General features: G+C 48.8%; 2 protein-coding genes across 5 annotated transcripts in view; one reads left to right on the top strand and one right to left on the bottom strand.

The window, feature by feature from the left end:
- The window catches only part of TG (thyroglobulin), a 245,642-nt gene that overhangs the window by 172,082 nt on the left and 57,910 nt on the right, over positions 1 to 15,650 (top strand). The gene's annotated exons all lie outside the window — the stretch shown is intronic.
- The window catches only part of SLA (Src like adaptor), an 86,769-nt gene that overhangs the window by 20,519 nt on the left and 50,600 nt on the right, over positions 1 to 15,650 (bottom strand). For 2 of the 4 annotated variants that reach the window (XM_072733893.1, XM_025993476.2), the window contains exons 2-3: positions 14,225 to 14,493; positions 1,144 to 1,241 (exon numbers count right to left, since the gene is read on the bottom strand). In XM_072733893.1, coding sequence (XP_072589994.1) covers positions 1,144 to 1,204 — 61 coding nt within the window. In that variant the 5' untranslated portion in view covers positions 1,205 to 1,241; positions 14,225 to 14,493. Of the gene's footprint in view, positions 1 to 1,143; positions 1,322 to 14,224; positions 14,494 to 15,150; positions 15,250 to 15,650 lie in introns of those variants that run through there. The other 2 variants (XM_072733892.1, XM_025993475.2) reach the window with 2 other exon arrangements.

Genomic DNA, 15,650 nt, shown 5'->3' with positions numbered 1-15,650 from the left:
CAAACAACCACTAGAGTTGCCATGCATCTGGCTAGGGTGGAGGGCTGGGCAGCAGGGTCTTGGCACACTCACTTGGGAGCATCTGAGGAATCATGAGACCATGTATAACTTGGGTATCTCCATTGTGGAAGAAATGAGAAGGCGCCTCCTTTCTGAAGGGGCCACAAGAGTCACGGAATGAGCAGTAGAGTCAGGGCACCTGGCACTGTCCGCTCTCAGTGGGATGGTGGGCATCTGTGTGGGAGCTTTGCTGGGTGCACAGCTGCAGGGGACATGGGGAACTCAGGGCATTAGCAGAGGGAGACCAACCACTAGTGTTGTGACATCAGACAGGGGGTGGAAATGTCCCAAGGGGACTCACCCTGGGGACACTGATGGATCGCCCGACCTCTGGACCATCCCCTCCCAAGCCCCTAGCGGACTCACACAGTGAGTCACCACCAGCCCACCTAGGGCTCCAGGGGTTTTACTCTCAGCCTTTGCCTTCTGCTCGCTGACATCCTCCGATGGCTCTCTGGCCGTCTCTGAAGGGCTCCCTGGCTTCTGGAGTCCGCCAGTGCCATGGGAAGCCTAACCTGTGACATTGTGCCCTCCCCCTAGGACGGCTGGCCCTGTGATCCTGCCAATGGGACACAGGATTCCTTCCTTTCCAGGAAGATTTCCTCGAGCTAACGTCTAGCTGCATCAAGTTGCACCACAGAAGCTTTTGCAGAGCTGTGATAATATTAAACCCATGATAATAGTATATCGTGGGCTGGCGGGGTGCGGTAGACAAGAGCCGAGGTTGCAGAATCAGACTGGCCTGAGCTGGAAATCTGACTCTTCCAAAAGCTGATTCCATTTCCTTAATGGGCCTCAGTTTCCCCACCTGGAAAATAAAGGTGGACCGAGCTGCTCTCAGGGGTCCACCACGCAATGCCAGCCGCCCAGCAGCCACTCAGGGCACCACTGCTCTATCTTTTTTAACATGTAGTTATGAAACGTTAACCACAAGCAGAGTGAGAGAAGCAGGTATCGTGAGCACCGAGGCACCCAGTACCCTGTTTCAACAACTGTCAGCACCCCCGGCGCGCTCAGTCTTGGCCCTGGCTCTCGAGCGATGGAGTTAAGCATCACACCCAGGACCCCAGAATCCAGACTTACCATCTGGGCTGGGCACAGGCCTCTCGGGAGGTGCTGGGGTGGATCGCATACTGTTTCCCATCGCTCTCTCTCCCCGGGCTGTCGAAGATGCTCGAAGCCTATGGTACAGGGGACACACACAGCAAGTCAGCCACGCGCCGAACCCCCTGGGTGAGGAATGACCCAGTTTAGAGTACATCGTGCATCATTTTTCAGCAGCTCACTTCTTGAGGGGCGGGTGTTTTCATGTGAAGATGAGATTCGTAAATGTTGGTTACATTTGCTCAGCCTTGGGTCTTTTATCAAGGGAATGACAGAGAAAACCGCAGAGAGGGAAGTTGCCAGCAAGTGCTGTTGGTGACAGAAGTTTCCATTCCTCCGCACCCTGGCTGTCGGAAAGAAGCCAGCAGTGTCTTGTGTGCAAGGTGTGGGGGGTTTCAGATGGACTGCAGCCCCCCAGAAACCCCACTCAGGACCCTGTCCACCACCACCCCGACCCATGCACGGGGGTTGAGAGTGCCTAAAACCCAGGAGGTGCCAGCTTTACAACCAGAGGGGGCAAGCAACCTTCAGCCTCAACTTTCTCCTGCGTGCGTTTCTCCACACGCTCTAACCCACGGTGAAGAAGGGAAACTGCACCCCAATGCTGTGTGTCTGTGGTGTGCTCCATTCGCACGCTCTGCCACATGTCAGACATCCGCTGGCACTTCTGATGATGGAAAAGTCCCTGCATTCCTCACCCCATTTTGCGGTGGAGGCAACTGAGTCCCCAGGAGGCTAAGATCTTGTCTAAAAGTCACTCAGCACGGATCTGAACTGCTAGTGCTAGGCCCGCCGTTTATTCCAAATGGGCTCGCCTGGTGGCTCTGCGCGTGCAAGCTCGGTGACCTTGGGCAAGTTATTGACCTCTGCCTGCCTGTTGCCGGGAATAATGATGACATTGGGTCGTGGCTGCAGAATTCAGAGATAAAACACAAGAAGCACCTAGTACCCGGCCTGGCCTAAAATCCCTGTTAATTGTTGCTATTTATAGTGTGTATTTTCTGGTTGTCCACCCAAATGCTGGGCCCTCCTACGAGCATTTTAGAAGGGAGCTTAAGCGATTTCAGAAAATGTGTCTTCCCGGGATCCTTGAAGCATAGCGAAGAAGGTCCCCACCCATTGTCTCCTGGGGGTAGAGAGGAGAATCTTAGTGCAGGGTCCCCCCAGCTGCTGCCTGGCCCATCTGCAATCTTATGCTCCACCCCTCTCTTTGTCTGCAGTTTAGGATGGAGAACTGAGTAGCTTGAAAGGGTCCAGAAGTCAGCCAGCCCAGTCCCCACCCTTGCCTTAAATCCTTCTTCTGTGCCTTGCATATTCAGATTCTAGAAAGATCTATGCTCTCAGCAAGACCTTCCAGAGGTGGGGTGGGGTGGGGATCTGTATCACTTCTTCATTTAGTTGAGGAGAAGATGGGATACCTAGTGGACTAGGAAATAAGAAAAACCCAAATGCGCTTTGTTCGAGAGTTAGCACACTTTAAATATTTACATGAATGGTTCGTCAGTCCTCACTCAGATACTTCATAGCATGCTAGTGCTCTTCCTAAGATAGCCACAAGCTTGCAAGAACTGTAAGCTCATAATGCACCACAGAAAGTGCGGCTGGAATGAGACACGCATTCAAAGTTGAGCACCCCATCTTCTGATCCTGTTTTGTGACTGAAAATGATGAGCTCCTCCGGATGTTAAGTCCCTCCTTTCCCCATCTGGCCACCACCCCGCTGGCCCCATCTAGCCAAAGGGACGCCTTTGACCTTGGCAGGGCCCTTTCTGCAAGTCACGCAGGTTTTAACAGCATCGCCCTGGCACCAGGAGGCAGAGACCAGTTGACTTTGTCCCCAGTTCTTAGCCTGGTGTAGACACTCAGGAAAACGTGCTCCTAGGGGCACTTGTGGGGCTCAGTCGGTTAAGCATCTGCCTTCAGCTCAGGTCATGGTCCCAGGGTCCTGGGATGCAGCCCTGCATTGGGCTTTCTGCTCAACAGGGAGTCTGCTTGTCCCTCTCCCTCTGTGTATGCACTCTCTCTCTCTCTCTCTCTTTTAATTAAATAAAATCTGAAAGAAAGAAAGAAAAGAAAGAAAGAAGGAAAGGGAAAAGAAAAGAAAAAAGAAAAAAAGAAAAGAAAAGAAAAGAAAGAAAAGAAGAAAAGAAAAGAAAAAAAGAAAAGAAAAAGAAAAGAAAGAAAATGTGCTTCTAAAAAGTACTCAAAAAACCATGCCATTTCCACGGCTGGGGGCCTCCCTCCTTGCAGCTCGATCCTGAACCCTGAGCCAGCACCTGGAGAAAGGTGCCACGTCTGAGGTCCCCCCACCCCCACCTTACACAGTCTAGTCCAGGGAAGGAGCAAAGAAAGTGGCCTCTGACTCTGAGGAGCTGGCTGTCCCCCACGGAGCACTGCACCTGTGTGCTGTGCATAGATAGATGTCCCCCAGAGGCCCCTGCCACCTCCATGCTGCTCCCAGTGCTTTCCTGGGGCCCACCAGTTACCCTAGACCTTCGGCTTCCCTGTCTGTCATTACCGAGGCCTGGAGAGAGCTCTCAGGCAGGACAGGCTGGGGAGAGGTCTTGGCAGGCCTCCCTTTTGGGGACAACTCTGAAGCATGTACGCTGGCCTCATCCCTCTTACTCTCCCACATGTCCCCACACCACAGTGCACCGTGCCGTCACTTGACTCCCCCAGCAATGCCATTCTGTTCCCTGCGGCCTGACACTCGGCCCCACCCCTACGTTGGGTGTCAACTCCCAGCCTGCAAACAGCCCAGCGGCCCTTCCCTCCTGCTCCATCTTCTCCCTCTGCGCCCCTTCTGGCAACAGCGTCCAGTCTTTATGTCTCACTCTTTCCTTCCTTCACGTTAACTCCCGAAGAGTCACAGGGAAAAAGACTTTGTTATCTACCAAAGTGCATTCTGACCACGCTCCCTCCCATCAACTTTGTAAGTCTTCTCAAGGACTCCTGTGTGATTTGGGGGGGACTGATGGAATTGGGTACAGAAATAATAATAATAATAATAATAATAATAATAATAATAATAATAAGGCTTGAGACTTGCATTTTTCAGGTGAGAAAAATGAGGTCCATCCAAGAAAAGAAACGTACCCAGGTGGCAACACGTGAAAGGTTGGACAGGTCCCAGAGGTCTGACACTCTCTCTCCCCTGTTCCCCGCACTCTAGCCTCCTCTCTCTCTCTCTCTACCTCGCGCACCCCCAGGCATGCACCTGCCAGCCCACTGTATCCCGAGCTGTTCAGGAAGAGGCCTCAGCCGCCCTCCGCCCTCCGTGGTCTTCTCACTGGCTTCCTGTAGCCTCCAGGAAGGGGTTAAGTTCCTGAGAGAGGCTTCCATTTGAGCAAAGATGCCCCCAGAGACCGAGAGCCAGAGTCTCCCTAATGAAATGGCTGAGCAATCTGATTTCATTTGTGACAGTTTTATGCAGTTTTATGCTGGAGGTGGGAGAGAGGGTAGGAGACACGTAATTGCTTCTAGGAACAATAAAGAAAGGGCAAAAGAGAAATGAGTTAATTAACATGAGCTCCGAACGTTGGCTTTCGCTCTGCCTTTTCTCGGTGATGTCAAGGATCAGAGCTGGTACTTGCCTCTCAGCTTCCCCTTAGTCTTGGACTGATGCTGTTTCCTTTGCGTGAACTTGGGCCTGAGTTCACTCTTCCGAGAAAGGGTTGGAGTGGAAAAGATGGTCTCCAAAGACAGAGCCACTTAGCCCCTTTTAATTCTAGGAATCAAGGGAGCTTTTGAAGACTATTGATAAAAGAACCATCATCACCTCTCTTATCAAGTCCCATCACAGAAGCCAAAACCTCTCTGTGTATGTGACCCTCTTCAGGGTCAAGGTCAGGCGGTTCCTGTGAGCTCTACCGTCTGGTGGGAAATTGCCTTGAGCCCACCCAGCCTCCCTGGGAGGCCGACTTCCTCTTCCACCTTCTGGGCGTGGAGGTCAGCTGGTGAGCTCTCCTGTCTACACCCTGAGAGCTGGAAAGGTGCGAGGCGGGGCTGCAGGAGGCACACCTACCTGTCCTGCCTTCAGCACCCAAGGGGCCGTGCTGGGTGTCTTTCCAGGGTGGAGGGACCTCTGGGCAGGGCAGACAGTTTGTGACCAGGGATCCTTTCACTGTGTGTTCTGCATTATCTTAGAAATACAGCTGTCAAGGTTCTCAGAACCTTCCATTCCCGGATGGCACCCCAGGACAGTCCTGTGGACTTTATCCACCTTGGGCTTCTGATGCCCGAGCCTCACTGTTGGAAGGGCGTCATGAACCCCCACATGGCGTGCTGATGGGCAGGGAGTTGAGGAACCCTAGTCAAAGGAAGGTGGGTCTAGACTTTGTGATTAAACCAAAAAGCACTGGAAAACCTCAATGACAAGGTTTAATTAACATAAATATCTATTCAGGGATGCAGCTTACCCTTTGGCCTTAGAAAATGCCCCCCACAAAGAGTGACGGCTGTAAGTCCACTCATAGGACCTGCTTCTAAGGCGGGGAAGCGTGATGCCACCAGTGGGGACCTCACCATCCACCGTATCTGAACCCCAACGGTGGCGGTATAACCAGAAGCACCACCAGCACCACCACCACTCTGACCAGCTCTTACTCTGCGCCGGGCACTGGGCTGAGCATTTTCTAGTCGTCATACCCTCGCTCCTCACAACAACTCTCCTTCAACGGCGAGATAAATTTTGTAACTTGTCCAAGGTTATATGACTAGTAAGAGGAAGGCCTGGGCTTCAAACCAGCTCCATCAGATTCCAAAAGCTGTTGCTCTCAACCTCCATGAGATGCTGTCCTGCTTTTCTGCCCTCTGGTTCACAGAAAAATGATTTTTTAAAAAAATTATCGAAGTATACTTCTGAGATCATCAATTTGGCGGGGGGGACTTAAATGCAAGAGACAGGAAAGTCTGGAAGGGTCTCTGGGAGGTCAGGTGGCTATGTTTGGAGAAGCCCTGTCTGGGGACCTGGCTGCAGGGGAGCTGAAGGGACAGGACAGAGAGAGGCGGGTAAGGTGTGCTCAGGCCTCAGCTGGCACAGCCCCTCTTAGTGGCCCAATGTGGTCAGAAGAGCCAGGATGAGTCATGTGGCATGTTTTCCACCCTTTCACAGCATTAATGTAAAGAAATGATAAATGCTGTGAGGGCAGGAGAAAAGAAGCAAGAAAAACTAGCTGTGCTTATACTATCCCAATTTCATAATAAAAAAAATTAGCATGTGTATGCAAATATGTATAGAAAAATATTAAAGGAAGTTATTTCCGAGATGTTTTCGAGGGCTCTCTCTGGGTAGTGATTTTTATAAGGTTAATGGACTGGTTTCTTAGTTACACCTTCAGATGTAAAATTTCCAGATGTTTTCCCACATGCATGAATTGCTTTTACAATCCAAAGCAGAATTTGGAAAGAATAAGGAAGAGTTTTTAAGGCAGGGCAAGCCTGAGTTCAGATTCCAGCTCCCAACCTCCTGGCTTTCTGGCTTTGTGTCCTTTGGCAAGTTACTGCACTTCTCTGAGCCTTGAGTTCTGTTTTTTTTGTTTGTTTGTTTGTTTTGTTTTGTTTTGTTTTGTTTTTTTATCTTTTACTTTTTAAAAAGATTTTATTTATTTATTTGACAGAGAGAGAGAGAGAGAGAGAACACAAGCAGGGGGAGTAGCAGAGGGAGAAGCAGGCTGCCCGCTGAGCAGGGACCCCGAAGCAGGACTCGATCCCAGGACCCTGGGATCATGACCTGAGCCAAAAGCAGATGCTCAACCATCTGAGCCACCCAGGCACTCTACTGAGCCTTGATTTTTTTTTTTAATACATAAATTTAGGATACGAATACAGGCCCTGCAGAGTTGTTTCGAGGACTGAATTAAAGGTCTTATCAGAAAAAGAGTTCTGTTTGGTAAAATCAAATTGTTAAAAACTTCCCAAAGCTGGATCCCTTGGTGGTATTGGAGGGCCGGCTAAGTACTTGAAGAAGGTTGAACAACTCTCTTCACCTTCTTGGGCTTCAGGGTTCTCAAATACGATAGGAAAAGGGTCGGGACAGACGAGTGGCTCATGGCCCTTTTGCCTTAATTATCCATCCACTGTCACCGGCACTTGGCACCCGGCCAGTTGACGTGAGACTTGCTCGGTCCTGCCTGTGGTCTGATGCCATGCGCCAGGAACCAGAGCTAGACTGGGAGCCTGGCATTGGTTGGTCTCCCTGCCAAGGATCTCGCAGGATTTCCGCGGGCACCCCACCACATCCTGACCTCAACAGGTGCGCCTGCCTGGTGACCCACATTGTTCCCTGCTCTCCTCGCGGGGCAGGTGCACCCACAGCCTGTCCCCCCTGCCCCTCCAACCCCACCTTGTTCTCTTTTCCTGCGTGGTGAAGGAGGCTCCAGGGACACTGGCCGGGGTAGGCAGCCAACTCAGAGAAGTGCCCTCATGCTCCCATGTCCTCCTCCCACTTGACTCAAAATCAGAGGCTTTACTTTGCCATTTGAAGGAGACTTTGGTATCCTCTCATCCAGGATATCCCAAACCTGTTGGTTGAAATCTGTTTTAAGAGTTTCCCCCAGAAACTTAATTTGTAAAATGGATAAAAGCAAGCTGCTGGTTGAGGGACTTGGGGTTCTCTACTCCTCCTGATGGGACAACTCAATCCCAGGATATCTAAAGCACCAATTAAAAAATAGCAGTTCGGTGCCCTCCTATTACAAAGAAAAGGCTCAGAGAGGGCAACAACCTGCTCAAGATCACTCAGGAAGTTAGACAAGTGCCGTGACTCCTTGTCCAGCTCTCAGTCCACCACTTTGCCTGCCCCATGTGTCCGTGGGCCTGTGTTCTGGCCCCTTCTGTACTTGCGTGCCTGGAAGACAATCTCAAATACTCTCAGGCTAACAGGGAGACTCAGCTTTACCCTAAGACAAGGATGGATGCATCCTATCAAACATTTCATGCTCATTTTAGGATGTCATGGGAAGAAGCTGGATTTGGGGCCAGTTGGTACTGAAGCAAATTTCTATCTCACCCCTTACTACATCACTAAGCCTCTTTCTATTGTTTGTTTGTTTCCATTTTAAAAATGAACGTAGCCACATCTGCTGGGTTTTCACAAGTAAGGATTAGAGAGAGGAGGTATTGTAGGACGTGCACACCATGGGGTGTGTGTGGCTCGCCTCTCTGCTGATAGCAAGTGTGCCACAAGCAAGCAAGTGATTTTGTGTTCAGACTCCGTGGCAGCCCGTGTGGCGTGGGGTCCAGCATGGAGAGGTGGATAGGAGCTTTCATACTTTACTAAATAAAAAGAAGAGAACCTCCCTCTCATTGTTTTTTTCTAGATCAGCTTTTTTTTTTTTTTAAGATTTTATTTATTTAAGATACAGAGAGAGCACACGCACAAATGGGAGGAAGAACAGAGGGAGAGGCAGAGAAGCAGACTCCATGCAGAGTGTGGGCCCAAGGCAGGGCTCCATCTCACGACCCTGAGATCATGACCTGAGCCAAAACCAAGAGCCAGACGCTCAATTGACTGATCCACCCCAGTGCCCCTGGATCAGCTTTTTATACACAGAGGCCACCAGTACCCAGAGCTGGTATAAATACATATAACCCATAAGCTGACATCATAAACACTGGCAGTGAGAAAAACCGTGCTAAAGACAATTATTTTGAAATGGGATTATGCACGTACACAATTACACAGAATGGGAAAATACAAACAGGCTTCTTCTTTCCCTTCCAAATATGCATACGTGGGAAATGCAGGTTTCATCAGAAGGAGGAGGTTGAGGCAGACTTGAGTGCAGATGCTAAAGGTCATCTGGACATGTGGGCCCCAGGATGTAAAGTTAGGGACTTCTTTCCTATATCACGTTTCACAGCAAGACTTAGTGTTGCTTTTTATTCACACACACGCATCAAGAGTGTGGCTCATAACCTTATCGAGCGAGATGGAAATTGATAGTTTGCTAATAGTATTATCTGCATATGCTGAGCCACCTGCTCCAGGGTGCTCACTCCTCACTGTGGATCACTCATTCCAACACCAAAATGAGGGTCCTACACCAGGGTTCTCAGACGGTCCCCCTAGTGGGGCTTGGGCATTGGTCTTTCTACAAAGACTCCAGGATGTTTGCATGTGTTGCCAGGGGTGAAGCACTGAGCTACCCTTTTTTTCCTTTCTCTCTCTCTCTCTCTTTTTTTTTTTTTTTTTTACGTCCCCAGGAACCCTGCATTGCCCTCACGGTGGATTATAATTCTAACAGTTACTTGTGTGGTTGTTCAAGGAATGGCTGTAAGTGCCGTAAAGACAGTGGTCAGACCTGCTTTTACTCATGGATGGGAACACAGAAGCTGTTCCATGGGGGAAACAGAACGGATGGGTACAAAGTGGAAAAAACATGTGCCGGGGAGAGAGAGAGTGAATTAGGGGTGTGATGTGCCCGTAAATGTTTAACAAACAGTGATGAGGGGTAGGGGGAGAGGACTCCGATTTGCAGCATTTGCTCACTTCTGTGGTGTAAATATTCCCACCGTGGCTGATTTCTTTTTTTTTTTTTAATTAATTAATTTATTTTTTTAATTTTTATTTATTTATGATAGTCACAGAGAGAGAGAGAGAGGCAGAGACACAGGCAGAGGGAGAAGCAGGCTCCATGCACCGGGAGCCCGACGTGGGATTCGATCCCGGGTCTCCAGGATCGCGCCCTGGGCCAAAGGCAGGCGCCAAACCGCTGCGCCACCCAGGGATCCCCCGTGGCTGATTTCAAGCTTGCAATGTGACATCACCAAATGTGGAGCCAGGAAGTGATGTCTTCCAAGGGCCCTCAACACCAGTAGCCGCTGGTTCCAGGCACCAGTGGCAGGAATAGACTTACTCCTGACAATCCTCCTTATTTGGAACAGATACCTAAAGACTTCTCCATTGTCTTCACTAATCTCCATGAGCATCCACTATGTGGAAGTCTAAATTAGATATTTGAACTACACTGGCTTGTCTAGTGCCGCAAAGAGCCTGCCATCTTACAGACAAGGAAATGGAGTTTCAGAGAGGTTGAGTACCTCTGAGGTTGCTCAGGGTCACACAGCTCATTCAGTGGCTGGCCAGCTTTCAAACCCTGATTTTTTTTACTAACAACCTGGTTCCTTCCACTACCCTCATCCCAGTACAAAACATTTTAAATCCTTGGACAAACTCTCTGAGAGCTAGGATTGCTAGGGAAACCAGAGAAGGCAAGCAGGCCTGGGAATCTGCGTGTTCCCTGCCCATGTCCTCAAGTCCCCTTGCTTCTGGCCATTGTGAAGCCACTGCTGGTCATGGATAGTGGCCGGCCAAAGAGCCAGCTGTCCAGCTCTTCCCCTTTGCTCTGAGCCCTGAGGAACTGAGGGTAAACTTTCAACTTTGAGTCATAAAATCATTTGAATGGATGACTCTACCACCGGGAAGAGGGAAAGTGAACCCATTCTCCCCATCCCCCTAATTTTCCTTAATTTTTACTTCCCATACATTATATCTTTAGAACCCACACTGGGCCCACTAACGTCTCGGAGAATTGGGGCAAACTAGCAAACTACTTTGCTTCTTTGGATGTCAGTTTGCTCCCCTATAAATAGCAAGTAGACCAGAGAGAGGGCTCCCTGTGTTCATCACAGATCCATGCCAGCTCCTCATGGGCCTGAGTATACAGCAACAGGAGTAAAACAGGAGCTTAATGTGTGTTGAGGAAGTGTTTTATAGGTACTCTCCTGTTGACCCCCCACAACGAATCTACACATCACTGTCATTATACCTTTTGTACAACTGGGGAATCCAAAGCCAGAGCATTTCTACAACCTGTTGGAGGTCACTCAGTTGGTAAGAGGTAGAGGCAGGATGTGAATCCGGGCATCTGGCTCTAGAGTGAGGCTCTTAACTGTGTGCTGGCAGGTATAGGAGAATGGATGCAGGGTCGTATAAAGCTGGATCCACCCTTTTTTATGAGAAGATTGAGGGCTGCTATCTTCTGGTGTGCTAGAGGGTCATGTACATAACAGGCATTCCATAGACGGATCCAGATATGTGTTGATAGAGCCTAGATCAAGAAGTGAGTCCTGACACTGGACACTAGGAGTTTGCATTCAGAGAGTGTTAAGCAATAAGTGATTGTCCCTGTGACTTGGAGTCCTCGGCTGGGGTTGGGGGAGGAGTGGGGAGGCTGGTGAGCCTGTAAATTGGGAAGGAGCATGGTTACTGCCCAGGGAAATGTGAGAATTAAATTGCACAAACTTCACCAACAAACAGGTTCCCCCCCCCCCCCCCCCGCCCTCTGTCCTTGGCCCTGTCTGCTCCCCTCACAGCACACACCATAATGCATTTGTTTCTATAAGTGTTTTACCCACCCCCACCCCATCTGTAAACTTCCTGAGAACATGGTCCCCATCTACTATATTCCTCAATGAAAAAAAAAATTACCTAGCAGGTGCCTGGCACATAGTAAGCGCTCACTTCATTTGGTTGAGGGGCTGAAGGGATTGTCTGCTAAGTGCCTGGTACAGCCCAGGGGAATTCTCTACCCATTTTCTTCTGATGCTCTTACACTTTCCCACCTGCCACACCCCAAGCCCTCCAGCCATGGTCCCTGCTGCCCTGGGGGGCACCATGGAGAAAAGCATGAGTTTGCAAAGCTGTTTGACAACAAAAGTGAGCCATGGAACCTGCGAGGCCCCATGGTTTCAGTCTGTAGCTCAGTTACCATAATGAAATAAGCCCCCTCCCTTGGTGGTTCTCAGATGGGAGGAAGTGGTTTGGACGCAGGGTACTTATTTCCTTCAGAACGCCTGGGGAGCTGAGAGGGAGGAAGTCAGTCACATGGTATGGCCTCAATGCATATTTATTAAGGGAAGGGAAGGATGGAGGAATGGATAGATGTACTCACAGGGCCCTCCCTCAGCGTGCTGACAAGAACCAAATGGTCCAGCCTGACAGGCTGGAAAGCTGTAATGAGAATCTTAAGCTCCAGCCTCTGTCACAACCAGGGGAAATAAATTCTTGCTGGATGTCAAATGAAAACTGAAAAGACCAGCACCATCTATGAATGCACGAGGCGGATTAGGGTTTACCCCAATGGCCACTTAGTAAGTCTTTAAAAAGACAGACTCCCCTTGGAAAAGACATAGCCACTTCCCAAAACCCAAAAGAGAGGACGTTTTTTGGTTCTGTTTTAGGAAAATGAGTTCAGTTTGCTACAACTCAAACCAACCCCTGTCTCTTTCAGTTATACAGCACATGGGGAAACAAGCAGAAATAAGCATTCAGAAAAATCGAGAAGAGTCCTGCTCAGCAGCTGTGCTCTTTGGTTCATTGTATGTCACACTGCCTGATAACCCATCTGTTACGAGCGACCTGAGGTCCTCTCCGTGTCTGGGTTAGGAATGCTATCACTAGCTGCTGCTTCGTATTCAGCATCTTCCAGATATGATACAGATAATTTCAACTTCTTACAAACATACAAAGTCTTCCTTTTATGAGGAGGAAAATGAGACTCAGAGAGGCAGAGTGGCATGTTCAGAGTCACATAGCTCCTTGGCGGCTGACCCAAAATTTTGACGCAGGTACAGCCAATGACATCAGTAACTTTCCACAAAGCCATCTTGCTGCCCTGACTCTGAGACCTGTTTAAGACCCAGACGTCTAAACAGATTTCGGTCTATTTCATAGGTTTTTTTCATAGTATTATTACTATTCTGCTTTCCAGGACATATTAAACACTCTTGAATGGCCTTCTTCTAAACGGGGAAAATCATTTGCGAAGGATTTTGCCAAAACTTTGATTAGGGCTTACCTCCCAGTTATAAAAGACTTATAGCCCAGCTTATAGGTTTGTGGTGCAGTGTCTCATGGCAAACCACAAAATGACAATTTGCAGACTATGGGATATATTTCTTTTAAAGAGCATTGCTTTAGTATACACTTTTGTCCTTCATGCGCTTTAGACTCTCCCCTCCCCCACCTCAGCCCTTGGAGCCCTTAGAGCCTCTCACCAGCTGTGTGACTTATACAAATTACTCAGCCTCTCTGAGCCTCACTTTCTCATTTGTCAAAGCACGTAATAATCATAATCTTGTGGGATTGTTCCGAGAAACTGCAGGAAGATAACTCTGCATGCAGCCCCCCTCCCCTGCTACTCAGCGGGGCAGACACCATCCTTTTGCATCCACATGCATGGCCTCAATTTAGGACACTCTGAGGCCAGAGCCCAGGTCATTTTCCCATCATTAAGGCTCTCTGGATATGTTGGCACCTAAAAGAATGCAGAATGTGCCACATTCCTTAGGGAATTCTAACCCTCCAAAATCTCTTCTAATTCTAACATTCTGTGTTTTCAGAATGTATATACCTCACCTATTTGCTTTCCCTTTAATCCTACCCCTGCCCCCATACGCATACCACCTACTCTGCTTGTTGATGCTTATTACTATTGGTTATCATTGGCATCTCCCCAAAGATCCACACACCCAAACTCCTGGATGCACTACTGTGATCAGTCAGCCTACCTGGGCTCCATGCACCTTTAGATGTCATGACTCCGAGTGGATAGCACTTACTGAACACCTGCTATGTGTCTGAAACTAGCCTGGGTGCTTTGCATATGTTAGCTCATTTAATCCGCCCAATATCTATTGAATTGGGTAACTTTATTCTCACTCGACAGGGGAGAAGATGAAGGCTTGGAGAGGTTTAAACATCTTGCCCAAGGTCATACAGCTAGGAAGACTGAGAGCAAGTATTAGTTGCCCTCAGTAAGAAGCCTTCTATGTGCCCAGCTATTGCTCAGCTAGAAAATCTCCTCTGGCAGGAGTGTCGCTGGCCCAAGATCCCCAACCTATCTTGCCATATATAATTCTACATCAAGCATCAGATATTCACTGAACAGCTGCCATGTGCTGGACACTGGGTTAGGTGTCAGCCTCACTTGAGATGCTGCCCTGCCTGTTCTCACAGAGCGCCTTTCTGTCTCCAGAAAGTTAACGCTCTGCCAGTTGTGTGTCTAGGAGTCTGATGTTCCTTCCCACCCAGCCCCTGCCATGTCCCCTATGATACCTTCAAAAGCTGGGCATGGTCTCCCCTGGGAGTTGTTGAGGAGGGACTTCCAGGAGTGCTGTCACCGCCTCTCCATCAGCTGCTGCTGCTGCTTGCACAGAGTGAGCAGGTGGCCAGGCCTCCGCGGGTGTAGAGAAGCCCAGGCTATCAAGAAGAACAGCAGTTGCTAAACCAGCCACACACTTCCTCTGCTAGAAATGAGGAAGGCACGCGGGACTTGCAGAAGGGTAGGTTCCTGTTTTTAGTAACCACTCTGAGCAGGCTTCTCTCTGTAAGGATAGGGAAGACAGTGGCATTATTAATTTTTTTTTTTTTACAAAGTGCTTGGGAATATGTGCAGCTTGATTCTAAATGCCTGGGCCATGCTCAGACTTTCAGAGGCTGGGAACTTTTTCTCTAATTAAAAGGCAGAAGATGCTGAGAGGCTGCTCTCACACATCCCCAGAGCTCACTGGATCCAAGGAGGCTGGGGCTCAGGCATGCAGCTTATCTTTTCTCAGTTTCCCAGTTATCACTGTTTTGTTTTTGTTTTTGTTTTTATGTCCCTGCAAATGGGCCCCAGAGCAGAGCTTCTGCCACAGATAGTGTTTAATTGGTGGAGGTGTAAAATAGTAGGCATCAAAGCCTGCTACAGAAAGAAGCTGCCCACCAGCCTTCTGGGACAAGGCATGCAACCCCTCTGCTGTGTTACAACCAGAAGAAGCTAGAAAGGATATGAAATGTAGTCAGCTTCCCCCAGGTTCTAGATTACAAGTGGCTAAGAAAGCATGGTGACTGGATACGGCGTGTGATGCTTGGCTGGCTCCTGGATGGAAGGAAAAGACCTAGAAAGAACATTCTTGGGATGGAGGTGGGGGATATTCACATAGATACTGCATTGTAGATAATATTGGGTCAATGTTAACCCTTGGGGGTGTGATAATCACATTGCAGTTATGTGGGAAAATGCGCTGGTTCTCAAGCAGATACGTGCTGATGTATTTGGAGGTCGAATGTCATCATGTCTGCAACTTTCGAATGGTTTGCTAAAAGAAAAAGAAATATAAAAAAATCAGTGTAAATAGATATAAATAAAGAGAAAGACAATGAGAGAGGCAGAAAGCAAATGTGGCACAATGCTAACATTTGCTGAATCCAGGTGAAGGATCTACATACCTTGTACTATTTCAACTTTCTGATGGATTTAACATTTAAAAATAGTAACAGGGATGCCTGAGTGGCTCAGAGGTTGAGCATCTGCCTTTGGCTCAGGGTGGGATCCCAGTCCAGGGATCAAGTCCCTCATTGGGGTCCCCGCAGGGAGCCTGCTTCTCCCTCTGCCTGTGTCTCTGCCTTTCTCCATGTCTCTCATGAATAAATAGATACAATCTTTCAAAATAATAAAATAAATTTACAAAATAATATATAGCTCCCCACTTATAGTATG

Source organism: Vulpes vulpes, chromosome 13 (assembly GCF_048418805.1).
Source record: "Vulpes vulpes isolate BD-2025 chromosome 13, VulVul3, whole genome shotgun sequence".
Lineage (NCBI taxonomy): Eukaryota > Metazoa > Chordata > Mammalia > Carnivora > Canidae > Vulpes > Vulpes vulpes.
The sequence above is the reverse complement of the archived record's forward strand: the minus strand, read 5'-3'. Positions and strand labels throughout refer to the sequence as shown.